At 33.5% G+C, this 25,491-nt stretch overlaps 1 protein-coding gene across 14 annotated transcripts in view; it reads left to right on the top strand.

Annotated features, from left to right (window-relative positions):
* CREM (cAMP responsive element modulator) overlaps window positions 1-25,491 on the top strand; it is a 63,853-nt gene that overhangs the window by 19,328 nt on the left and 19,034 nt on the right. For 7 of the 14 annotated variants that reach the window (XM_016164866.2, XM_016164880.2, XM_016164865.2 and 4 more), the window contains 4 exons: window positions 14,095-14,241; window positions 16,160-16,257; window positions 16,399-16,541; window positions 24,830-25,018. In XM_016164866.2, the coding sequence (XP_016020352.1) occupies window positions 14,095-14,241; window positions 16,160-16,257; window positions 16,399-16,541; window positions 24,830-25,018 (577 nt within the window). Of the gene's footprint in view, window positions 1-6,461; window positions 9,040-14,094; window positions 14,242-16,159; window positions 16,258-16,398; window positions 16,542-24,829; window positions 25,019-25,491 lie in introns of those variants that run through there. The other 7 variants (XM_016164873.2, XM_016164872.2, XM_036228043.1 and 4 more) reach the window with 4 other exon arrangements.

The raw sequence follows: 25,491 nt of genomic DNA, 5'->3' as shown, positions 1-25,491 counted from the left end.
GTAAATTCAATGTAGGCAATAGGCAGGCATGATGAAAGTTAAAGTATATGGAAATGAGAATTATGTGTAAATTCTATTTTCTTGATCTTATGTTTCCCTTGTTCTTTAGTTATCAGACATTCTTAATGATTTGATTTCAAAGAGAATCTCCATATTTGAATTACTTTTGCGTTGTAACACTTTGCAGTGCTCCCTCCACCACTATGCAAGGGAAAGCTAAAAATCTCTCCACAATATGTAATCCTAAAATTACTATTTGGTATGTTGGTAATTCTAAATTATTATAGTTTTATACTCATAGCTGTAAATACGGCAGAAGTCTTACTGTTTCCTCAGAACTGGATCTCTGAAGGTAGGGCGTCTCCTTCCACATGCTCATGGCTTTCACCCTGGGGCCTGGCATCCCTGGCGCACTTGGGGGGCCTGGTGCACCCTATGGTCCGTGGCTCCTCCTGGGGCATGAACCCAGGACTTTCTGCGCATAGAGAAGACGTGCTAACCACTACACTATGTAGCCACTCATAGTGATTCCTGGCCTTAAACATCTCATGGTGTAGTGGGGTAGACAGGTATTTGAATGATAATTCCAACCGAGTAAGAAGTACTGTAAAATGTGCAAAACAACTAAGTTGTACAGAGGAGGGAGCAACCAGTTGACTAGGAGTGCTTTGCCGAGGATTTAACATTTGAGCTGGACATAAAGGTATGTGGGAGTTTACCAAATAGGTAGGGATAGGCAAGAAAATTTTATGCCAGGGAAGAATGTGTGCAGAGAAGTACAGGTGTCAAGGCTATTGGAGCCTACTGGTAGGGCCGGGAAGTGGAACTGGTCAAGGTCAGCAGAGGATTGCATAATTTTGAGAGTATAAAGTATCCTGTATTCTAAATATTCGTGAAGTATTTTCCTGTGTTTAGAGCACTAGGAGCTGCATGGACGTTGGATTGGAATTCAGTGAGCTGATAGTGGGGAAACCATTTGGTGGAAGCATGGTAGTGTGGAGAAAGAGCAGCAGGGTGATTTCCCTGGTACCCTATAGGGAGGGTTAAAAGGGCCAGATGGCTGACTAGAAGGCCCGGGGGCATGCCAGGCGCTTCCTGGGTTGTCTCAGGCCAGACTAGTTCCCATGAGGTCTCTTCTTTCCCAAGACCGAGTGAACCCCATGCACCCAGTCTGCTTTTCTTTCCTCTTTCAAGCTCTTGACACCCACTTGCTCCCCGGGGATTTTCTCTTCCCAAGTATTCTGTGGAGCTGCATCTCCCTGGCAACATCCTCCTTTGTTACTCAAAGACAGGCGTGCAGACCTTTGCTGTTTAAGGGGATGAAAAAAAGGCAGCCTTTTTCTTAAATGCATGAAGATGTCTAACCAATGCACTGTATACTTGAAACTAATATAAATAAATAAATTTAAAAATATGCATGTTCATTGTAGAAAATTAAACATATATTATTATAAAGAAGAAAATAAAAACTATCCATCTTCTTAACCTGGAGAAATATAATCATTGTTAGCATTTTGGTGTATATCCTTCAGTCTTTTTGTCTGTGTGAATAAATGAAATGCACATATATTTTCTTCCTGAATTTGGCATCTTCTAGAGTTTTCATGACTATGATTCCTGGTCTGTAATTCTGCCCTTCTTCACTGAAGTGGTAGTCTAAAAAAAATCTTCCTTCTGCCTCCACTTCTCTCCCTTTACTGACTCACTCACCTTCATACATTCCTTTCCCCATAGCCTTCTGGGCCTGCACAGTCAAAACAATAGCTCTTCGTTGTCTAAAGATGATAATTTGCAATTCTGAAGATTTTCAGCCTGGATTGGCCTCTGAGGTCAAATAATATGTAGTTTGAAAAATAGCCTTGGATTTATGAGGTTCTGGAATTGAATAGGAGTCAAGAAATTAGGTTTTAGTAGGTTAGAGAATAAGAGGGAGAGGAAGTGGAAATTGAAAGTATAGATTTCTTTAAGAAATTTTTCTGTGAAGTTATTGAGTAAGATGGGTCCATGAGACAAAGAAGTGACAACTTGGGGTGTGGGAAATTTGGGAGAGTTTTGAATAAAATAGAAAGGGAGAATAGAAGACTTGTGTGACAACCGAATCATAGAACTAGAAAAAACCTGTGGTTTACATTTATAATGCTTGCTTCTTCCAAAATCTCAAATATATCTAATGTTGATATTTATTAAATATGGATAGCAAGTTCATGGACTTGCTATATTCTATCTCTTATATTTTTAAAATATTTCCTAAAAATCAACTATGGTTTTTATCTTTCACATACTAGGACTCTTAAGAGATTAAGAAATAATCTGTATTCAGAGTCATTGGTTATTTCAGTCCACTAAGAGTTTGTCCTCTATGCCTTGTTGGATCATGATTTTTCGAAGAATTAGGACGCAGTTCTCAGCAGTCAGAATTTTCTAAATGTAATTACTACTTTAGATTTTTGTGGTGCCTGAAGCTGTATATTTATGAGTATTCATTATTGTTATGCAATATTATATCATAGAAGGATTGGGCATCAAGCTGAAATCTGTATTAAATGTATCATGTAGTAAAAGTGATTGACCTGAATAATTTATGATGTCATTGTATTTACTTATCACTAGTTTTATTTTCTTCAAACTAGAAGACTGTAAATTCACAATGTTTTAGACTTAATTCCGTTTTTTATAAAGAGGAATTTATGATACTTTACTTTTTACATGGTCCAATTATCATTAAATAGTGTGGGGAAAAAGGTGTGACCAAAAGATTTGGTCATTTTGATCCATTGCATCCAGTCATTTGACAGCAGTAGTTTTGAATTTCCTGATCTTTCCAAAGCAACTGGTAGCCAAGTGTACTTTGAAAATCATCCCATTTACAAAGATCTGAAAACTTGAGCTTGCTCTTGGCCCTCTGGCCTCTGTTCTACTGACTGACTAATGGAGGCAGGAGTGTACCAAGGGAAGCTCGAGTTTTCAGTTTCCAGTTTTTCTATTTTATAACTTCTTAGATATAAATGGAGCCTTTCCCTTCTATCTGTATTCAAAAGTAAATAGAAGTCACCTTGTTGACAGTGTCAACGAGCTGAAAGCAGGAGTTGCCATAAACCAATGGGTGACAAGTAGTTGAGGTTAAATATTGTGATTTGGCTTTCTTTCCTGAGTTTTTTTTTTTTTTTAATGTTGATTTAATTTTAGTCGAAGCTGTATAAAAAGGAGTTGTTTGGTTAAGTGTATCTTGTTTGTTAAGTGTCTATGTTGATGTATAAGACCAGATTCCATCCCTCCTCTCATCTGCAAAAACTCTTAGTAATAAGTTGGAGAGTCTATTTTAAATAACCAAACAAGGAGGAAACCCTTTCCAAAAGCCAAAATGGTGAAAAGCAAAATTACTATATATATATATAAGTAGTTTTAAAATAGTCATGTTCACATCTTCTGGAAATAATATAATCTTTAAATGGGTAATGGGAAGTTAAAAATTGTGACGAAAGATTTCAAACATGTACAAAGTAGAATAATGCTCTCTCATAATAATTTTTAAGATTTTGTAGCATTTGCCTCATCTATCTTTTTTTCTTTTTGTTGAAGTATTTTAAGCAGCTTTGCAGATCTTGACGTCATGTCATTTCACTCCTTCTGGGTATGCAACTCTTAAAATATGGACATTTTGTTATATAACCAAATATCATGATCATACCTAATAAAATAAAGCATAATTCTTTGACTTAATACACACTCCATATTTACATGTCTCCATTTATCTCACAAATGTGTAATCTATTCTCAAAGCAACTGTGATGACATCCTGAACTTTTTTCATTCCAAGACTCTTGGGAACTGATAATGCTGCCATGAGGCTCCAGGTAGGCGAGGTGATCCAGATGGAGCCATGGAAATGGATGTACTTTAAAATTAGCGTTCGGGAGCTTCATTCCTTGTAACTCCTGATGGAGCCTATGGGCCTGGGTGTCACCTCACCTCAACTCTGAAAGCTTAATCATTTGTAAATGACCAGTTTTCAAGGTTTCAGCAAAGATAAAAAGGAAAGATGAAAAGAGCAGAATCACGAGTCATAGAACTGGAAGAAGACTGCAGATCATCAGAGTCTAATATGACATTTAACCTTTATGAAGACCTCTGTATTTTTGGAAATAAGGGACTCTGGGGAGCAGAGAAAACCACTAGGGAATGTGGTTCAGGTATTATATTCTGCTAGTCTCATTTCTTATCCTCTCTGTTCTAAATGCAGACACATGTAAAGAAATACCTCAGAATAAAGCAGACTTAACATGCAGTGGAGGATTAAAGTAGGGACAGTTTAACAAGGGATATATTTTAATGTATGAGTTGTGTGTTTTCTTATTCAATCCGCTGGAAAATTGAAATAGTATATTTTATTGTTGTGGCCAGCCATGTCAAAAATCCACGTTCTTGGTCCTAAATAGGACCAGAAAAGATGTGGGTGGATGGCTATCAGAAAATCAAATGAACCTAAGCAACATTTGCTGTTGATAATGAGTCAGCAGCATCATATTTGTATATTAAAGATAGTCTACATTGTGTTAGGTTGACTTGGTGTATTTACCGTCACCTAAGTAGATTTAGTTTAAGCTCAGTGTTTAACTGCATCTTGTTGTTAGACTTCAATATACTAATTCCCTTACTCGAGGGACTCTTACTGAAGGTGAAAATGGTCCTTTTAAGATTTTTAAGTAAAAATTTACATTTTACTGTTGACTTTCTATTGCTCTCTATTTGTATTATTCCTCTCCCTGGCACTTTTTCATTGCTCTTATTTATTTATTTTTTTTTAATGTGATGTTTGTTTTCACTTAGAATTATTTCTAAAAATGAACAAAAGTTGGAAGAAAAAATAAAACATTTCATTTTTTTCAATAAATGTTAAATCCACATTATATGTTGTTCCTTAATCAACTAATTCAGGAAAATATACTGCTTTCAAATGTAACTCAGTTTTGAAGGTAATTCAAAGTTTGAGGGACATAAGTAAAAGTAATTATGAACTGTTAATGTAAGTGACTATTTGAATAAGAATTTGTTATTTACTTATACTCATATTTTGATAATTTTATGTATAATAGTAGCTTTCTTTAAAGGTTAGTTTTGGGCTTTAGAAAGCACTCTGTATTTTCATTCCAGGGTATTCAAGGTAGTAATACTTTGAATAAAATGATGTTTCAAAGGTAATTTCAGCAGGTATAAATCAAAGTCAAATTTCAGGAAAAGATTTTGTTTTTATATTTTTTATAATCACATACCAAAAAATTCACCCAAATTTGTTTTAGTGTTTGAGAGGTAAAGATTTTGTCATTTATAATGATTTCTTATGAGGTTTAGGTACTTCTTGTTTAGTGTAACATTCTCAGTTTTAGTAACAGATAGTTTGTTACTAGCAGTAATGGAGAAATAACTGAGTATAAATGCAATTTATTTTACCCTTTTCTCTGATATTTTCTAGTAAATGTAGTTTGGGGGGATATTGCAAGCAGAAATGTTGCTGCAGGGGTATAGAGTTTCAGATTTTCAAGATAAAAATGTTCTGGAGGTCTGTTTCACAACAGTGTGAATATACTTACTACTGAACTGTACACTTAAAACTGGTTAAAATGATAAATTTTATATTATATATTTTTTTACCACAAAAAAAAGCAACGAAAGAATAGACTAGACATTGAAATTTGAAAGGGGGAAATATTCATTTTTATAGTTTCTTTGATAAGATTCAGAAATTATTTGCTTTGCCTTATTTTAATTTTTGTTACTACAACCTTTGTAAATCCCATATCGTTAAAGGAATTACATTTGGAAAACAGAGGCTTTGGGAAATTTTCACTTCATTAATTGTGATGACATCTTAAGTGCTCTCATAAATGTGAGTTTCTGAGCCATATCAGAGATGAAACTCTAGTGCTCCAAGACAGCATGGGACAAAATCAGATGAAGATGTTGCAAGCAGAAATAGTTTACTTTTAAATAGGTATGTTCTGTACAGCAGTAGATCTCCATTTTGGCAGATTCGATGAAATAAATGTTATAATTTAATCTATGATTAAATTAAATTAAATTAAACAATGACAAAAGTGGGCATTTATTGAATATTCACTATTTTCCAGGTACTTTTCTAAGTACTTTACACACATTGACTCGGTCTTCACAGCAACTTTATAGAAAGAAACTATTTTCATTCTCCTTGACAGAAACTATTTTCATTCTCCTTGACAGTTGAGGAAATTGAGGTACAGAGAAGCTGAATAACTTAAGTTAGGTCTCACAGCAAATAAAAGACAGAGCCAAGGTTAGTACCCAGGCAATCAGGCTTTAGATTTCACTAAGCACTCTTTATTACTTGTAATAAATAGGAGCTCAGTGTTGAACCAGACCATTTCCAAAGATATTACCTTGGGAAATCCATAGTGCAGGTAGTAATAATATATGCTACATATATATATGTATATATATATAGTTACTGTATAGAACTGTACATGTGCATGTTATATATATACCTAGTACTATGTGTAACTATTGTATATGTACATATACTCTATACTGTTCCACCATTATTCAATAGCAAATAAGATAGTTTCATATAAGATCCCAACTCAGCTTTTAACTTTGGGTGTGTGTAGAGAATACAAAATTTAAATTTTATTCATGTTGATGTATTAGTAAATGTTACCATATATTCCTGGCACCAATAGCTATTCTATGTGTTGAACTGTAATTCTAGGGCCAAGCGTATGAGATCACATAGATCTTTAGAATTATGTCTATGAGATGATGAGGAAATCAGTCCCATTGCCTTTGGTAAAATCAATTTATTGTTTTCCTGGAGAGAAGCCGGTTAATTATCATATCATATCAAATTTGGGGCCATAGTTATTACTATTCTTTGTGGTAAAAAAAAAATGAATAAAATCTTCAATCTTAGTACTGTTAAATATTTTCCCATTGTTGTGAAACAGATCTCCAGAACTTCATCTTGCAAATCTAAAACTCTATACCCATTAAACAACTCCCTTAATACTCCTCTCTTCAGCCCCTGTTAACCAACATTCTACCTTCTGTTTCTATGAGTTTGATTACTTTTAGATACTTCATAGAAGTGGAATCATCAATATTTGTCTTTGGGGGACTAGCTTATTTCACTTAGTATAATATCCCCAAGGTTCATCCATGTTGTAGCATGTGATACAATTTTGTTTGTTTTTAAGGCTGAATAATGTTCCTTTGTTGGAACATACCACATTTTGTTTTGCCAGGTCATTAATCTTCAGGAATCATACCCAGTACTTGTTAGAAGAAATGATAGAATAATTCAAGTGAATTGCATTTTGCTTCATAGATGTTTTTAAAAGAGTTAATTTCGGTCAGAAATAAAGATTAACGTAAAGTTTAAATAAGTGGTTTTAGGCATTCGTTCAGTGGTTTCTGGCTTTTGGCATGAACATTTCTTATTCATTATTAGAAATGATCTGTATTATTGTTAAGAGAAGTTTTAATAGCCACTGTTTGCCCTTGTAAGACCTGCTGGGTAAATGCCATTTTTGGTTCAGGATCTCATTACAACTTACTTTGTGTATTTATTACTTTGAAATAAATTTAGGTAGTGAATTATGATCAGTTTTAGTTACAGTTTACTGAAACCAAATGTAAGATTGATTTTTAAAAATTCTTGAGCTAAAAGAATTTTGACTTGCATACAGATCATGTTTGTTTTCATAGTATTTTTAAATGTATTATGATAAATGGTAGTTAGAATATAAAATGATGCTCCATCTACTAAAAATAGCAAATTCAAAATACTATAAGATTAGCTAGGGGGAAAAGTTAGCTTGAGTATTGTTTTCGAAAGCATAAAGAACCCCTAATTTTTATTTGACCTCAAATGATTAGTACTACTTATTGGAAGTATTATAAAAATAGACTCTAATCAAAAATGACTTGATTCTGATATTTGCTCTGCTTTCAAGAGGAGTTTTAAAAAGATATAATATTCAGCTTTTTATAGTTAAAATGGCAGAAAAAGTGATCGACTTGCTCTTTTTGTTTTATTATAGATAATAGATTTCAGATTATATTTATGCTCTACACACACACAGAGAACTTGAGGCAGGAACATCCCACGTAATTCTCTTTAGAATTGGAACAAATATAAAAATACCAGTTATATGTGGCTAACTCTGTTATAAATAAATATTTTTAATTAATACTCTCAAGGTAAAATTAAGTAGAGTTTAACTCCATTGATTTTGCAGTTTGCTAGCCACAGTGTTTAAAAAAAAAATGCAGTGGGAAAGAGAGTCACTGAAGACGTTAAAATAAGAGTGCTGCAATTTTCACTTTGTCTTTTTAGCACAATTAAATAGGACTTTAAAAAAATAAAGCAAAATATTTTTCATCTTATTCAAGTATTCACACTTATTTTTATGTTTGTAATCTTAAAATGTTTGAAATAGTCTTTAAACACTTTTTTTTTTCTGTAGAAGAAACACTCTTTTGAGAATCTTGTCTTAATACACAGAAATCAGGATCGTTTTCCAACATCTTGCTCGGAATGTTAGTGGATTTTTATTGTAGTTCTTGAAATTAAAATAGGTAATAGTATGTAGGTTTGATTTCTCAGGCAGCAGAGTTGATAGCAAAATCTGTTATATTGTAAATTCCCATTTTTTTAATCCTTTATCAACTATCTTGAATGCGGGCCCAGTAGCTTTGTGACATTTGTATCTGCACTGTGACATCATAAACCCCCATCATAAGGGAACCTGGCTACAGATTAGAGCTACTCTACTAGGTGCTAATCAAATGCTGTGTTACGAATTGTGAGGTTTTCTCAGTTACAGGTGTCTTTATTAGGATTTTTTAAAATTGCAAAGCCAAGTAAGGCTGTCAATTGCATCATCTTAACTTATTCCTTCAGATTACTGTCTATAGTGGGGTTTTCGGTGGATGTGGTGGCATCAGCATAATCTATGTTTCAGGCATCCTGTAGAAGAGGATTATTCTTCAGGGGAGCTGGAAAAAAAGGTAAATTATGTCTACTATGAGTTCATTCTACACATTTTTAGAGCCTCGTATAAAGAGGTACAAAACTATGAAATATAAAATACATCCATTTTATGTTTTTGGTTTTTGAGCAGGTACCTACTTGATTGTTGGAATGTGATGAATATATTCATAGATCTTCCTGTGACTTTCTGCTTGTCTTCATTCACGCAAATGTTCTCTCCTCTGAGAAATTTTCCTTATCATAGGTATATCCTAAGTAGCCTCTTTCCACGCTCCCTTGTCACTCTCCGATCATTTACCCTGCTTTATTTTTCTTTTAAGAATTTAGCCCCACCCAAAATTATGTATTTTTCTTCATCTAGGAGAGTGGAGACTTTTCTTGTTCACTGCTATATACCTACCCCTGTATATCCTAGTCCACATGGTTCACAATAAATATTTGTTGAGTGAATAAAATAATGAGTTAGTTCATAAGTAAGACTTGTTTCTGTGAGATTTTTGATTGATTAAAAAGTCTTAGAATGAATATTTATAAATACTGATAAAAAAGATTTCCCAATTTCTGCCTATAGTATGCACATTTTAGTTCAAGTGAACTAAAGTTTATGTCTCTGTAACAGTAGTATCTTTTAGGAAGATCTTAATTTCCTCCTCTCTCCAGAGCTGCTTTAGAATTCTTTTTGTGTATTATGAATAAAGTAATCTATAATACTCTTATAGATTACTCTTGTCAGTATTTTTCAGATCTTTATTTCCTGTCTAAGCTCTAACCCAAGCATAAGTTCCATAGTTGCCTATTATATATTTCCACCTGGTGGTTTTAGCATTGCTTTCAACCTAGACTACCTGAAACTAAATCTACCTCCTTACCCCAAACAGATGCTCCTTTATTTACCCATTTTTGCCTTTGGGGCACCATGATGATCTTTGAGTCACTGCATTTGTTCCTTTTATGCCATCTGTGTACTATACTTCAAGGATACCATATATTCATGACCCCTGTGATCAGTATAAAAATAAAATGTTAAAAGGGAGCCATGTGAATTTTTTTTAATGAATAATGAAATTAATTAATGAATAGTGAAATTTAGCTTATTAAATTTCTACCAATACAGTTATCGGCTTAATACTAGTCACCAGTTTTAGCAAAACCAGTGAGACTATAGAATGTCTGACAGGTTCTCTAGATGTTAAGGTTTTGTTTGTTTGTTTTTAAGGATACGTCTGAATTCTAACTCCAGGGTATGTCACTTGTGCTGGTTCTCAGCCTTTATTCCAGCAGTTTAATGAAAGAGTTCTCATGAGCTTTTGCACTGCCTAGAATTTGGACATAGAGGAGTTTCATTGTGGTTACAGAATTCATATAACTCATCTCTAGAATTCTAGGAATATAGTTTTGTATTGGTGGGTATAGCTCCTTCTCCAGCAGGTATTCTTGACAAGCCATTTTGTTAGCATGATTGTTTAATAAATTAAAATCCTGAAAATTATACTTGGAAAGATAATTAGAGCAACTGAAAGCATGATTTATACTTATCAAAACCCCATGACTTTTTCTTGAGTTGTGATTTCTTCAAAATACATTCTTTGAAGCTGGGGTATTTCCCCACAGAAGGTGAATGTGGGCACTATCTACCATTTTAATCCACAGGTCTAGTCTGTAAAAATACTTGTAGTACTCTTGGATATAATTAATATATTTTGCTCAGTCTCTGACATATGAAAACTCTACCAAGGTTACTGGATATGATTGTTTTGGCCGTGAAGCTGAAATCACAGCCTGCCTCAGCACTCTGCCCTTCAGACTGTGAGCCAGAGCCTCGGGGGCTACACTGAGATAGAGCAGTATTTTTCAAAGTATTGTACACACAACCTTGGGGGAGACTCTGAGGCCTCTTAAAGGAGGTTTAGGAGGTCAAGACTATTTTCACAATAATGCTAAGATCTGTTTTCCTTTTTCTTTGTATTGCCATTTGCACTGATGATACAAAAACAAGTGGCCAGGGGTAAAACTGTTGGTGCCTTATCAGGAATCAAGTCAGCGGCGCCAAAATGTATAATTGTCATTGTTTTCTTCATTGCCGTTCACTTGCAGTGAAAAAGTCAGTTTCATTAAGAATATCCTTAATGAAGCAGTAAATACTACCAATTATATTAAGTCTTGACCCTTGAGTACATGTTGTTTTAATATTCTGTTATGAAATTGGGACAATCACTGAAGGCATTTCTGCTGTGCACTTAAGACCAATGGTGTTCTTGGGGGGAAAAATCAACACCGTGAGTTATTTTTTTGAGCAGCAGGATGATCTAGCTGGGTTTTTTTCACAGGACATTTATGTCAAAAGAATGCTTAGTAACCAAACTGTGGCTATTCAAAATTGAATGTTTGAGAAGCATTTTCTCAGAAGCAAATGAACTGAGCTTGTCATTTTAAGGAAAACAATTGGCAGTGTTCATTGTTATTGATAAAATTCCAGCTTTTAGGCTGAAGTTTTGAATTTTGGAAAACCTGCATCTGCCATTCTGAGCTTGATAGCTTCCAAGTATTTATAGTTTCTGATGAGATTGATGGTATTTTAATGAACATGCTTTTCTGATAGTGTATTATGAAGTGTGTTAGTATTTGAGAGATCCACTTAACTCAGTGAACCAATGTTTTCCACATAACTGCGCGTTACCAAATTGTGCATGGGCAAAGGTCCATCCAAGGTACGAGATCTGGCAGTGGATTTTAATGTAACAAATGTGGTTTCAGATTCCACATTGCAACTAATCCTTAAGAAACAATCACTTGTCGAATTTTAGTGTAGTATCAAAGAATATCCACATTTTTTAATAGCTATTAAAATACTCTTTTTTAATCATATGTCTGTGTAAGGTTCAGATTTTCTTTATATACCAACTAAAATAATATATTGCAACAGATTAAGTGCAGAAGTAGGTATAAAAATCTAGCTGTTTTCAGTTAAACTAGACATTAAAAGAACTTGTAAAAACAAAACATTGATATATTTATTAGTAAGTTTTTAGAAAAATATAATTTCATAAAGTGTTATGTTAGCAGGTAATAGAATTATTTTTTAAAATGAGTTACTAAGTATTTTTTAAACTTCTCCATTTTAATTCCCAATATGATAAATATCAATACATATACCCAGTGTTGTTCTGGCGCTGGCTTCTGAGACCTGATGTACACATCTTTTTTCCAATTTTGCATTCAGTGTCATTCTTTGGGAGCTCGAAATCTGTCATAGTTAGGAGTATTTACATTACAGAAATTGGCAGAAGTTACAAATCAGGGATCTCCCTTCCCAGAAGCTGTTTGTTAAACATTTACAGCACCCTACTGGATATAAATTACATAAACCAAAGCTCTTTGAGATCATCATTAATTTTTAAGAATGTCAAGGTGTGCTAAGACTAAAAAGTTGTGGCAAAAGGAGTACCTTTTAGTAATTGGTTCACGCAGATTTGGGTACCTTTTTATAATTCATACGAAACTGCCTTTTTGTTCTGGAAACATTTGTAGACTAAATCCTCCCCAGTTTTTTTTTTTTTTTTTTAACGTCTAGTTGTTAAATCTACTGGTTCTATTATGGGATAACTTTTTTCTTTGCCTTAAAATCTAAGGTAGACAACAATACTCTAGGGGCAAGTAGGATGAATTTTCCCTTAGGATACTTGTCTCTGCCTTAGTTTCTCACTTTCCTGTCCCAGTGTTATCCACGCTCATATCAAGGTCCAACTCAAGCTACGGCTTCTACACAAAGCTTCACTTCTTTTTTAGGCTCATACTGCTCTTTCTTTTATGTACTCCAGTGACTTTCGTGGCCTGCACAATAGAGCAATTAGTCCTAAACTGTTTAGTAGGCTATTGTTTCTTAGGTGTTAGTTTTAGCAATCCTACTTTTGACCCTCGTGCAACCTTGTACAATGCTCACTGCATAGGTTCTCATGCATGGATAAAAGATTTTGTTCTTGGATTGCCAGAGAAGTTTACCTTCTAAGGAAATGATATTTTAAATAAACCTTATTTGTTATAAACTCAGTTTTTAATAATTCTCTTACAGTATTAGTATAAGTAGATTGGAAATCATTGGTTTTCCTTAAAGTAAGGTCCCACAGATTTCTGCAAAATTCGTATGATTCTACTACCATTCATCATAGGTTTCTATGATGGTAGAAGCCTTTGACTATTTTGAGTAAGTCATAAGGGATAGAGGAACTTAGTAAAATGAGGTGGTTTTAAGATTACACTGGCCTATAGGACTGAGTGGTTTACCAATCAGAATACTTTGCAGGTGTCGAGTCCAGAGGCTTGGAGGTATTATTGTGTTTTGCCAGTAGAGACCTCTGTCGAAAGCACTCAAGGTGGTTAGGAGATGACCCAGTAGGAGTACCCTTCTCTCTGTGCAAGCTACATGATGGTTCTGGCCCTCTTTAGCTGGGTGCTCAAACTAGGGGAGAGAAAAAGTGAGAGGGACACACACACTCCAAAGCATGAGCTTTCTTCGGGTCAGAGACACTAAGGGCGGTCCTGGGATTGAGTGGTCCTGGGATTTCTTTGGCCTGTACTTTTTGTGGATGTGATTATGAGGGCAAAAGTAATTGATTTTCATCAGTAAATTGCATTTGGAGTAATACTAGAATATCATATGTTGAAATGTTTCATTTATTGAAAGATAATTCACCATAGTAAATTTCTTTCTGCAATTTGTCTTAAGAAGTTAGAAAGGGTAGTTTGTACTCTGGCCTAAATGAGGCTTCACTGTTAATAGTCGTGAGGTCGTAGTGAGGTAGTTTAACTGCTTTAGAACTTTGTGCTTGGAACATTCTTAGCCACCGAAGCATGGGAACTGAAAGTGAGGAGCATGGGTTCTTTACTATCACATCAGAGAATGACTGTTCCAGGACAGTGATCACCTCCTAATGGTAAGTACCTCAGCTTGCTTGTCATTTCTTAAAAGGAGGAAAAATAGGCCAGTCATCATAGTGAGTGGTATTTCTTTTCAGAAAACCGAAAGGAACAATAAAATGTCCAGTCTTAATCCTTAATGATAATCATTTTTGCAGGTTTCTGTAGCTGGATCAGGCACCGGAAGAGGCTCCCCAGCTGTAACTCTAGTACAGTTACCTTCAGGCCAGACTGTACATGTCCAGGGAGTAATTCAGACACCACAGCCATCGGTTATTCAGTCACCACAAATACAAACTGTTCAGGTTAGCTTCCTTCCCTGATGATTTGTCTTTGACTTAACTTACTTTGATTTACTTTTCTTTTCTTTCTTTCTTTTTTTTTTAAGCTAATTCAGTTATCCTCTTTTCCTTGTATAGCTTTTATGTTCAAATCATTTTATTAGACATTTGGAGGAATTTCCTTTTACGTGTAAAGTGTATTGTGCTCTGCTAGATACATAGATTTAACTTAAGAGTTATCATTTTGTTGTTAGCTCTTAATTTGCAGGATGAGTAATTGCCACATGAGTGAGACTTCAAATTGTTCTGTGCTCAAACTCAGATTTATTTAGCAAAGTTCTCCAGTGGTGCTTAAAAATATTTTGAGGATTCTTTGGAGAAGATGTCTGATGAACACAGTAATAGAAAAATTATAGTACTGATGTTTTCATGAATATTCACATTAGTAGTTAGGTAGAAATTTAAGTTTATTTTCAATTCAATATGTGTAATCCATTGGAAATAATGATATTAATGTCTAACTTTGTCTTATGTTTTACATCATATATCCCTCTCACATTAAACCTTAGTTTTGTAGATTTAATTATCATTGTGGTTGTGATCCAGAATGTGTTTTTATTATTATCAAGGTTAGCATAAATCTTTAACATTTCTTGAAGCTAAAACATTTTTTTTGCATCAATAGTTGTAAATTATTAAGTGTGCATTTTTAAAAGTATACTTTTCTTGTTTACTGAATTTCTCTCTTTTTTTTTAGGTCAGTTTGTCATCCTTTAAATTATTTGAATCTAATTGATGACTAAAAGGTCTTTGAAAAAAACATTGATGCACATACTTAGTCTTGTTTTTTTTCTGCATATTTGAGTACAGTTTATTGCAGAATAAGGAAGAGGGTTGTAACATATTTGAACTAATAAATCCACATGCATTAAAAGTTTGGTTATCTTTGCAGCACCAAGTGCCTTTTCCTGCGTTCAAAAGTTTAAGAATAATTCTCACATTATCTTTTTTTTCTCCCTGTGATGACTCTTGATTCCAAGATTTCCTGACTCTGACCCTAATTATAAAACAAGAAAGTCTTTTCACTCTTTCTTTTGTAATATGACTTTTATTGGGGTACAAACATTTCTAAATATTGTCCAAATCAAATTCCCATATAATTGTAATATTAAGTAAAGTGAATTTTGTAAACTCAGAACTATCCTAAGCCCTGAATGCTAAATGGCTGAATATCATGAGAGCAATCATGTTGTAGAGAGATTTATTATTTTAGTTTTCCGACTTTGTTTAATAGTCATATTATTATTACTTGAAAAAAATGAAATCATGCCTAAAACTCTGATCTTTTAAGGAGAAATTCCTTATTTTGACCTTCAAGACCTACTATTATTAAGTCCCAACCTACTTTATAGCTTCTACCAGGCTTATTTACTCACTTGTTTACCTGCTTAAATATTCTTTCTTCTTTGAATCTATCTAATGTCTAATTTGAAGACCCAGTTCAAGTCAGCTGGTATTGTGAAGAGGGCAGTGAAATTGAAATTTTTTTTCTCCCTCTGTCACTTGTTCACTCACCTACTGCTGGAAATTTTTCAAGTACTTCCAGAGTTGAGATCTTAGATCTTATGTACCTTATATTTAGGCCTTTCCTGTGAAGCTTCACTTGACATTCCAACCAGTCTTTTATTTGCATTTCTGTAGTAGTAGTTATTATTTCTACCATTCCTTTCCATACACATTTGTTCTGCAACTAAAATGTTTGTGTCTGTGCTTCTTTTCCTAAGCCAGGAACGAACTCCATTAGTGTGGGCTCAGTGTGTTCTATTGCTGGGCGCTTCCCCAGCCTGGCTTAGGGCTTGCACATAAAGACCCTTAATTGCGCTTTTTTGAATGAAGATGGTCATATGTTTTATGATGCATTTCAGAAACTCTTGTATTGTAGGTAGCAACAATTGCAGAGACAGATGAGTCTGCAGAATCAGAAGGTGTAATTGATTCTCATAAACGTAGAGAAATCCTTTCACGAAGACCCTCTTATCGGTAAGTTAATTAAATTTCCTACTGTGATGATACTTTTTTCAAAAAGAGTAATTACACTTTAAGCTAATCCTTCAATTATAGTTTCTATTTTAAATCTCATTCATGTATCTTAATTACTTGTTTTGTTAAATTATATTTTAGAAAAATACTGAATGAACTTTCTTCTGATGTGCATGGTGTTCCCAAGATTGAAGAAGAAAAATCAGAGGAAGAAGGAACACCACCTAACATCGCTACCATGGCAGTACCGACTAGCATATATCAGACTAGCACGGGGCAATACAGTATGTATGCTGCAATTCGATATGATACGGTGCTAGCTTTAAGTCTTCTCTCATTGCATTGAAGCAACTTGGGTTTTGACATTAAACTGTTTCATTTTAAAATGCATCATAATACCTAAATTGTGTATCATAGAATGAAAAGTATATGTTAAAGGAGCAGAGATTTGTACTGATAGCTGTCATACACTTTTGAAAAGTAAAAATTTTTTTACTGAATATAGAAGAAAATTTGGGGATGAAAATAAAGGGAAGTTTTTTTCTTAATTTTATGTTTATCTTCATGTTTAGTAAAATTTTTTAAATTACTGTTTTGTTGCTTTTATGATGCATGCAAACATAAGATAAATGTCTGTATTTCATTCTTGTTGGCTTTTACCAACAATTACATTTTATACTTACTAATTTCAAAGAGGTAAATATGTTTTCTAAATTATGTTTTAAATGTAATTCTGTTTTCACTATACTGTGTTCATTTGTGCTGCAGTTTTTCTAGATGAGAATGGAAAAATAATTTATTTTTAAAAACTACAGTAATTGGACAAATCATTTTATTTGAAATTTTAAGCACCAAAAGCTCTAAATAAACAGATACACTCACATTTAGTCTTGTGCATTTCAATGGGCTGTTAATTCTGTGCTTTTTGCTGCAATTAAAGCACTAGTTTTTTTCCCAAATCAAGACCATTTTATACATAAAAATACTTCAGTAAAAATAAGAGCTAGGAAGAAAAAGATGGGAGGAGACAGGAAAAAAATTAAAAAAGAAAAGCTGCTCAGGTACTGGAATATATGTGATATTAAATATGTGTTGGTCCAAAAACAGTGTTAAGATTTTAGATGTTTTCTGTTTCCCTTTAAAAAGCAGTAATAACTAGAAAAAGTCTCAAATCTTAATGTAAGACTTGGCTGTTACAACAAGCTTATAATATTTTTTAATCTATGGGAAGACCTTATAGAATCATTTGGGTTTTTTTGTTTCTTTTTTTTCTAGGGTTTTTCTTATAGTAGATTAGCAGCATTAAACTTTCTCCTTTTGTAGTTCCAGATCCTCCTACATGATACCTGGCAGAACTGGGGTATAATTTGTTCACAGCCTCTACAGGACATAGTGGACATGTCCAAAGTCAATGTTAGGAAAGCAAAATTTCCCACTATCTGTAAGAGTCGGAGGCTTTCACTATCATTTCTCTTTTGTTACTTCTCTGATTTATATTCCTTTGTGTCTGGCCCACTGTGAACTTATGATGGTAATTTTAGAACTGAAAATCAGAGTTTGCCAGCCATGTGCCTCTACAGTACAGCACACAGGTCACAGGAGCGCTGAGCTCCTCTGTCTTGCCCTCTGTCCCCAGAATGGCAGTGCATGGCTTGCATAGTGCTACTGGAACCTCCTGACTGGTCAGCTCTAGGCTTAAGTAGTGGGCTCTTCACATATTATTTTCAATTTGTGTCATGACAGGAAAAAGGTTGGAAATTACTGCTGAAATAATGCTCAGACAACTTAAAGTTTGGGGGACTATGTAGAATGCTGTTATCGTGAACATTTCTCTGGCATATACTAATGCTGCTTAGGAATTGATAAAAGCTGTCATCTCTTTACAAGGTGGTATAAACAGGGATCTTGTGCGTTAATTTGTTTAGGTTATTAGCTGAAAATTTGAAATCGTGAAAACATTAGGTTGAGACAATATTGAAGGTAGAGATGATATGGGGGAGACACCCTGGTCCTGCCATTTCGCTAACTGGATTCAAACGAGAAGCCTTATTTTAAAATCTCAGGTTTTTAGTCTTTGAAGCAAGAGTAATACTAAATTGCCAGACTCGGGTTAGGAGATAACAGGTAAGAGAGGGCGAAGAGACATGCTACTTTGATATAAAATAGAAATGTAAGCTAGCCGTGGTGATGTCTCATTCCCAGTTGCCAGTGCCAAAGCCTTTATTTATTATACTCTTAGTACAGCTAGGAGCAGAGGGCTCATTTAACATCATTGTGGGTGGGGGGTGGGGGTGTTTAGTTAGGAGCTCTGGTTGAGAAGTAGAAAATCCAATGTTTAGAAGTTAGACATTTATCTATTTGTCATATTAGAGGTCATGGACTACCTCTTACTTAGGTTTCTTAACTTGGACCCATACAATATTGATCCTGGCAGTAATTTTAATGAAAAGTTGTGGTAGTCCAAAAGTAAAAATTGGCATTTATTGGTCCATGAAAAGCGATATTGTCTTTGTTAAAAATGTGTTTCTTAAACATTTAGTGACACTTGTTTCTGTCACTAATTATTTCATTTGAAGAGTAAATACTACTATTTCAATTTTTTAGGAGACATTTACTTTAATGAGAGGGTAAATGTACACTTACACATATACAAGATCCATTTTCATTAGTCGCATTTCTTACTAGGAATAACAACAGATACTAATGCTTTAATGTTGTTCCTAAATATCTAGAATAGAATCAGTCTGGTATCCTTTGGATTTTAGAATGGAGGAGTTTATTTTAGTAGAATTTCTGGAGATATTTCATGTACCTGTTTTTTGAGATCCTTTTATAATCTTTTATTGTAAAAATAATTTTTTTTAAGTTTTATTCTTTATTCAACTTTTATCCATGGATGGCTTTCCCCCAAACTTCGTTTCGTGTCTTTTTTCCAAAGATTATTAATTTAGATTATTTATTTTTAATTTGGTGTATAATGAGTTAAAGTTGAAAACAAAAAGACCTTTGTGTGTTGAAGTTGAATAAAATAAAAATAAGTATACTCAGGTTTCCCCATAAACAAGCTGTTACATTTTTAATAGATGCAAGTTCAATATTTAATAGAAATTTGCCTTATCTTTTCAACCTGTCTTTGAATCACAAACACTAAGAAGTGAAAGTTAGAATAGGCTACTCCTTTGCAGGGGCGGGTAGGGAAAAATAATTTTAAATGGGCAGGGATTTATTGCAACACCAAGAAAATGAGCTACACTTGCAAAATCTTTACTGGAAGGACAGATCTTAGTGATAAGTCTGCTGTATGCCAATTAAATCATTCTGGTCAAAAAATATCTATCCTGTCTCAGAATAATATTTTTTTAAAGATGGTTTAGAATTAGCAAAGGTTATTTGCTGCATAAGACATGCATTAAATGAGTGAATTCATATAAATGCATAGTAAAAGCAACTAAAGAAATTAAAATGAGTTTAATTTATTGAATTTTCTCTAAAGACAGTTTTGTTTTGTTTTGTTTTTTAATCCTTCACTCTACTATACCTGATCTGACCTCTTCACTTACCCATTAAGGACAATCACCCAAGTCTTCAAATTATTATTTTTATAATGTCACCTCTCTTGGCCTGCTCCTACTTTATTTTACTGGGAACCTTGTTAGAATGAGTCTCTATTAACTTATCTCTACTGGAATTTAGACCACTAAAGGTAAGTGGGTCAATATAAAATCCATTAGTTATCAAAAAGATATATATGAACTATGTGGACTGCTAAAGAATTCAGAATTCTCAGAAGGCTCATATGAATAAACACTGGTTCCAATTCTTCATAAAGGAATTTGCACATGGTAGGCTTATACATTCTAAAGTAAATGCAGTTGCATTTATTACATTAGTAATGACTTTGCTTACATTCCCCCAAGGTAACTTTCAAAGCAAACATAAAATGTATCTATTTAATATAAATATGGCTTTTTAACCTTGGTGTTGCTGTTGTTCTGGCTGGAGGATGTTTAAGTGTTTCTTCTGCTTTTACGGCAGGAGTACTCACAGGTTCTGTTTTGTGCTCAATTTTTGAATTTAAATCTGAGAATTCACTGGAATGAAGTCTGTTCTTTTTAAAATTAATTCAATGAAAATTTAGGAATCATTTTATTTCAGTTTGGAATAAAGATAGTTTTAAATTATAATTAAACATTTACATGTTTATGTTTTCGAAGTAGCTCATATATACAGTTTTAGGATTAAAAAGATGTTAGCATCAAGTAAAAAGGTCAGATGAAATCTTAAATGCTACTCTTTTGTTTAGTCATAAACTTTTTTTTTTTGGTTTTCTACCCTTATTTATCTTTCTTTTTTCCTTTAGTGAGTATACAAGACTTTAAAATATTTCTTAATTACAAATTATTTTACCAAAATACTTGAGTTCTCATTCTGTAAGAAATATTTTCCTTCAATATTATTAATAGTTTTAAGAGAGAAGTGCTTTGAATAGTGGAAGTAGCAGGTTTTTTTTTTTTTTTTTTTTTTTTTACAGTTTTGTATACTAGGAATTTTTAAAGAATTCATTGCCTAGAATAGTCGATATGATAGCATCCCGGTTACTATGGTAACCAGGATAAGTTGGTGACGGAGAAAGCATACTTGGGTTATACTGCTTTGAAACTAACTATCATGACTGTATAAAGATATACATATAAAAACATTTGTGTACCCATGAAAACTCACGCGATAGAAAAATACTTAGTAAATTAATGAATTACACTCTTATCTAAATGAATGCTTTCTTTTTTAATTTTATTTTATTAGTTTCAAGTATACAGTACATTGGTGAGACATTTATATACCCATAATTGTTCTTTCCCTCCTCTGGGTCTCCACCTAGCCAATACATTAATGCTAACTGCATTCCCTGTGCTGCGCTTCCATCCCCGTGACCATCTATCAACTACTAATTTTAGACAAATGCTTTCTTAATGTAAAGTTAGTGTGTCCAACATTCAGCATATAGAGTGACCTACACAATAACGTGGTTTAGCTCACCTGAGACTTGGGGGCAGGGGCGGGGTAGGAGGGCAGAAGTTAGGTACCTCCCAGAGCAACAAGGACAGCAGAGCCTACCTAACCTCTATCCACCAGTACTACGAGCAGATAACATACTAGCAGGCTTAAATCAATTAATAATGGACATTGGAGTAGAATTTAGTTGATTATATAATCCAGCTATTCAATTTTAGTTCAGTTTAGATATGAAATTGTTTTTAAGCATTACTTAAAAGAGAGAGATATAGTCTAAAATACAGTTTTACTTCTGCTTGAGTCCTAATATTCATAGAGTGTGGACTCTACTTTGTTAATAACAATATGGGCATGTGGCAGCCCAAGAAAGCATTAATAAAGTCTTGGTCTCCAAAGTAAAATTATTGGGAAATGTAATTTTATTTTTATTGATTACTAATGGCCTTGATATGGGCCAAACATTTTATTTAAAAATGATTAGCCAGACGTAATGTCTGGAATTTGTTTTGAAATACTCCAGACACAAAAAAGTTTGGATGAGTGATAGGGGAAATGATGACACAAAATTCTTTCTAGTTTTATGTCTACTAGAAAATTCTGAAGTTTAAAAAAAAAGCTAAAACAAAAGATGTGACTAAACTCATTTAGTTGATTTCATCTCAGCTTTTCATCAGTTTTCCTACTATTTATTTTGATGCATACTTGCTGAAAACACATATTATTACTATCCTTGAACATTTTGTAACCTAAAAAAAGTTTTCTCAAACCTTTTGAATACACTTATGCACACACACAGGCTATTTCCAGTATCCTGAAGCATTGTGAGATCTCGTTTATTGTCAGACGTGAGGTAACATTTGGAATGGGGAGGTCAGGTTCTCTGTCATTTGATAATGCCAAAATCAAGAGCACCTTTGTTATAAAAAAATAAAAGCTAGGCTAAAGTACGAGACTTCTCTTTAGAAATATTTTCCCCCTAGAGCCAGCTAGTGTGTGTATTTAACTTTTGTTTTTCACATCTAATTATATGACTTAACCAGGAAATAAAGTGATGAGAAGAACAGATTCTTAATATATCATTATATCATACTGTGAAAGCAAATAAGTTTTGTTACAACTATGGAGAAACATGGGGAAAAAAAAAAGGAAAAATAAGAAAAAAGAAAGCAAAGATCTTTGTTATCTATTTCATGGTTCCTATTCTTGAAAGCAACTATTCTCACATCATATTTTACTAGCTTGGTGATTGTATTGGCATTCAAAATTAGTCTCTACTTTTTGAAACCATACTTCATTTAACTCTTCTAGATTCATAAGTGGCATAAGTTGAGTAATATAGTCTGTCTTGAGGAAATGATAACTATTTACATTTTTTGAGTGTATGATATATGTAAAAAAAATGCATGAAAATGACATGAATAGAATTGTTTCAAAGTGGAGCGCCCATTCAAGAAGAACCGCATCACCCGCCCCCACCCCCCGCCCCGGCCTTGCTCTTCCAGTTTCTTGAAACTTTAGACTTGGCCAAACCAGAACTGTTTTATGAACAATTGTTTGTAAAGTCTGCAGGAACAGGGACGTTCTGATAACAAGGACTGATGATTGTGTGGATCTTCTATCTGAAGATAGAGTCAGTAAGCAATCATGTATAGCCCGTAGTACCTCAGCTTATCAGCACCAATAGGAATTTTTTCTTCTTTTCATATAATTATTCCTTTCTTTTTCCTTATAAAACCCTCTACTTTCACCCTGTAATTGGGACACTATTTGAGTTTCTGTCTGAATCTCTGCTCACCAAATTACAATTCTTTGATCCCAAATAAACGCTTGTTGTCTCTCATGTTGGTTTTTTAATTTTAAGTTAACACTAGACTTCGTGCTTCTTACACATTGTGGTTACACTGCCTGTGCTTACTCTTTCCAAAGCACTGTTTCTATGACTTCACACTAGTTATCCTTTGCAAATACACATTCAAATATATGATAACATGAAATTTATACATGATCAGCCATAAAGATTTAAAGAAGCATTATCTCTTCTTTTTTTTCTCTTTTAAGAAGCTAGATAAAGTTAGATCTCTCTCAAACTCTTTTATTGTAAGAGTTGAATCCTGAGATCCTTGAAATCTTTGGAGAGTTGTGGTGAAATTTTGTTTTTAAAATGTGTGTATATAATGCTCTAGATGAGCCAGATAAAGTGGTATTACATCAGAGTTTCTCAACTTCAGCTCTGTTGACATTTTGTAACTGATTATTTGGTTTCTATCAATCTTATTCTAATATTGGCTTGTCAATGAACTAAAATGCAGAGGACATATCTATGTTGAACTCTGAAAAAATGTTGACCCATCTTTTTGTGTTAGGCCCTAGGAACTTAGGTCGAAGAATTGAGGATTCATTTTTGCAACCCTTTGCAATAGTTCTGACAGGTTTATAGGATCAGTTCATCACCTAAGTAGTCCTTTGCTTAGATACTGTTAAAATATTAGGGAATGACCTGGAAATGTTTAGGGTATATTTTAGATACTACTGTAACATTCCTGTAAGGCATTTACATTAATTTATTGGTGTTGTGTTATTCTGATGATATGTTATTTTTATCTTCATTATAAATCTAATTAGCCAGTTTATATGTGATTTTTTTTTAAGATAGTCCTTGGTTCTACCTAATCTCTAATGTTTAAGCTAAAACATAAAGTCATAACCTTTATGTTAAAGTATACAGAACTCTCAGATATTTAGACTTGTCTATTAGAGTGAAATTTAAAAACAGAACACTTGGTCAATTATGTTTTTGAAACTTTCAGTTAATATGTTAATTTTTAAACATGACTGGCAAGTCTCAGTATTTAGAGGAAATCCTATTTGTTGCCATTAGCTTAGTTAGTTATTCAAGACACTTGGTAGAGGTAAATATTGTAGCACAAATTGTTTCAATGCAGTTACCTTTTAAAGTCCTTTCCAACTTAACATTTTATGTTTCAGGATTCTCCTGACTTCAAAATGGGTGGTAAAGGCTACAGTTTTATAGACTTGAGCTTTAAAAACCAAAATATATAATATGTATTTCATTAAAAGCTACTTTCTTTCAATGATAAATTAGAAAAGTAGTTAGCTAAGTGAAGGTAAAATTTATTATAATTATAATGCTCAATGCAATTTCACTGACCATTTCTTAAAAGTTAAAAGAATACTGTTCATATCTTAAAAATTTTGAAAGAATGCAGAAAATCAAGAAGCTGGACTTTCTTCCTGTCTACATCTCCACTCTTCCTCTCAAATAATGAATTGGATGGTACCAGGGAGGAGGATAACTCCATGGGCTCTGTGTATTTCAAACAGTTATGAATATAAGATATTTTCAAATGTTGATTTTTTTTTTTTTTTTAGTGTTTTCCTGTGAAGGAGGATCTCATTAATTCAACTTAGAGACATAAGGGTAACCTGAGAATGAGACATATTGGTAATAAATAGACCCAGAGTATATTTTTCTTCCAATATGGGATTATTAAAAATGAATCTTGAAATTTTCTAATCTTTCTTTTCTTTTTCTGTTAAGTTGCTATAGCCCAAGGTGGAGCAATCCAGATTTCTAACCCAGGATCTGATGGTGTTCAGGGACTACAGGCATTAACAATGACAAATTCAGGAGCTCCTCCACCAGGTGCTACAATTGTACAGTATGCAGCACAGTCAGCTGATGGCACACAGCAGTTCTTTGTCCCAGGCAGCCAGGTTGTTGTTCAAGGTATATTATATTAATCTAATACATTTAGAATATCTATGGATTACTATATCCCACCACTTAGTGGTGATTTTACAGTTTTCTGAAATATACAGGAGGTAGATTGGGGTGGGGGAACACTTAGGCTCAAAGAAGAAATAGTTTATTAACACGCTAAATTCTATGATTTTCAATTTTTATCAGGTTTTATTGGCTCTAAAGAAAGATTAAATTCAGAGTAGCATGATGGAAATAGAGAGTCGGAAACATGAATGATTTTTTTAAATAAATATCCTTATTTTGAGGGTTATAAATATTGTACCTAATTTATTTTTATTAATCTATTAAGATTTAAGTATCTAACCCATGTTGTGCTGAATTCCGGTCTTTCCCCAGCTGTTACACTCAGTCTAATTTGTAGACATTTCATTTCAAAACATTTGCTGATTTTGTTCTTTCTTTAGACCATTCTTAGTATATTTGAATTCTGAAGTACT

This window comes from Rousettus aegyptiacus, unplaced genomic scaffold (assembly GCF_014176215.1).
Source record: "Rousettus aegyptiacus isolate mRouAeg1 unplaced genomic scaffold, mRouAeg1.p scaffold_m13_p_10, whole genome shotgun sequence".
Classification (NCBI taxonomy): Eukaryota; Metazoa; Chordata; class Mammalia; order Chiroptera; family Pteropodidae; genus Rousettus; species Rousettus aegyptiacus.
The sequence above is the reverse complement of the archived record's forward strand: the minus strand, read 5'-3'. Positions and strand labels throughout refer to the sequence as shown.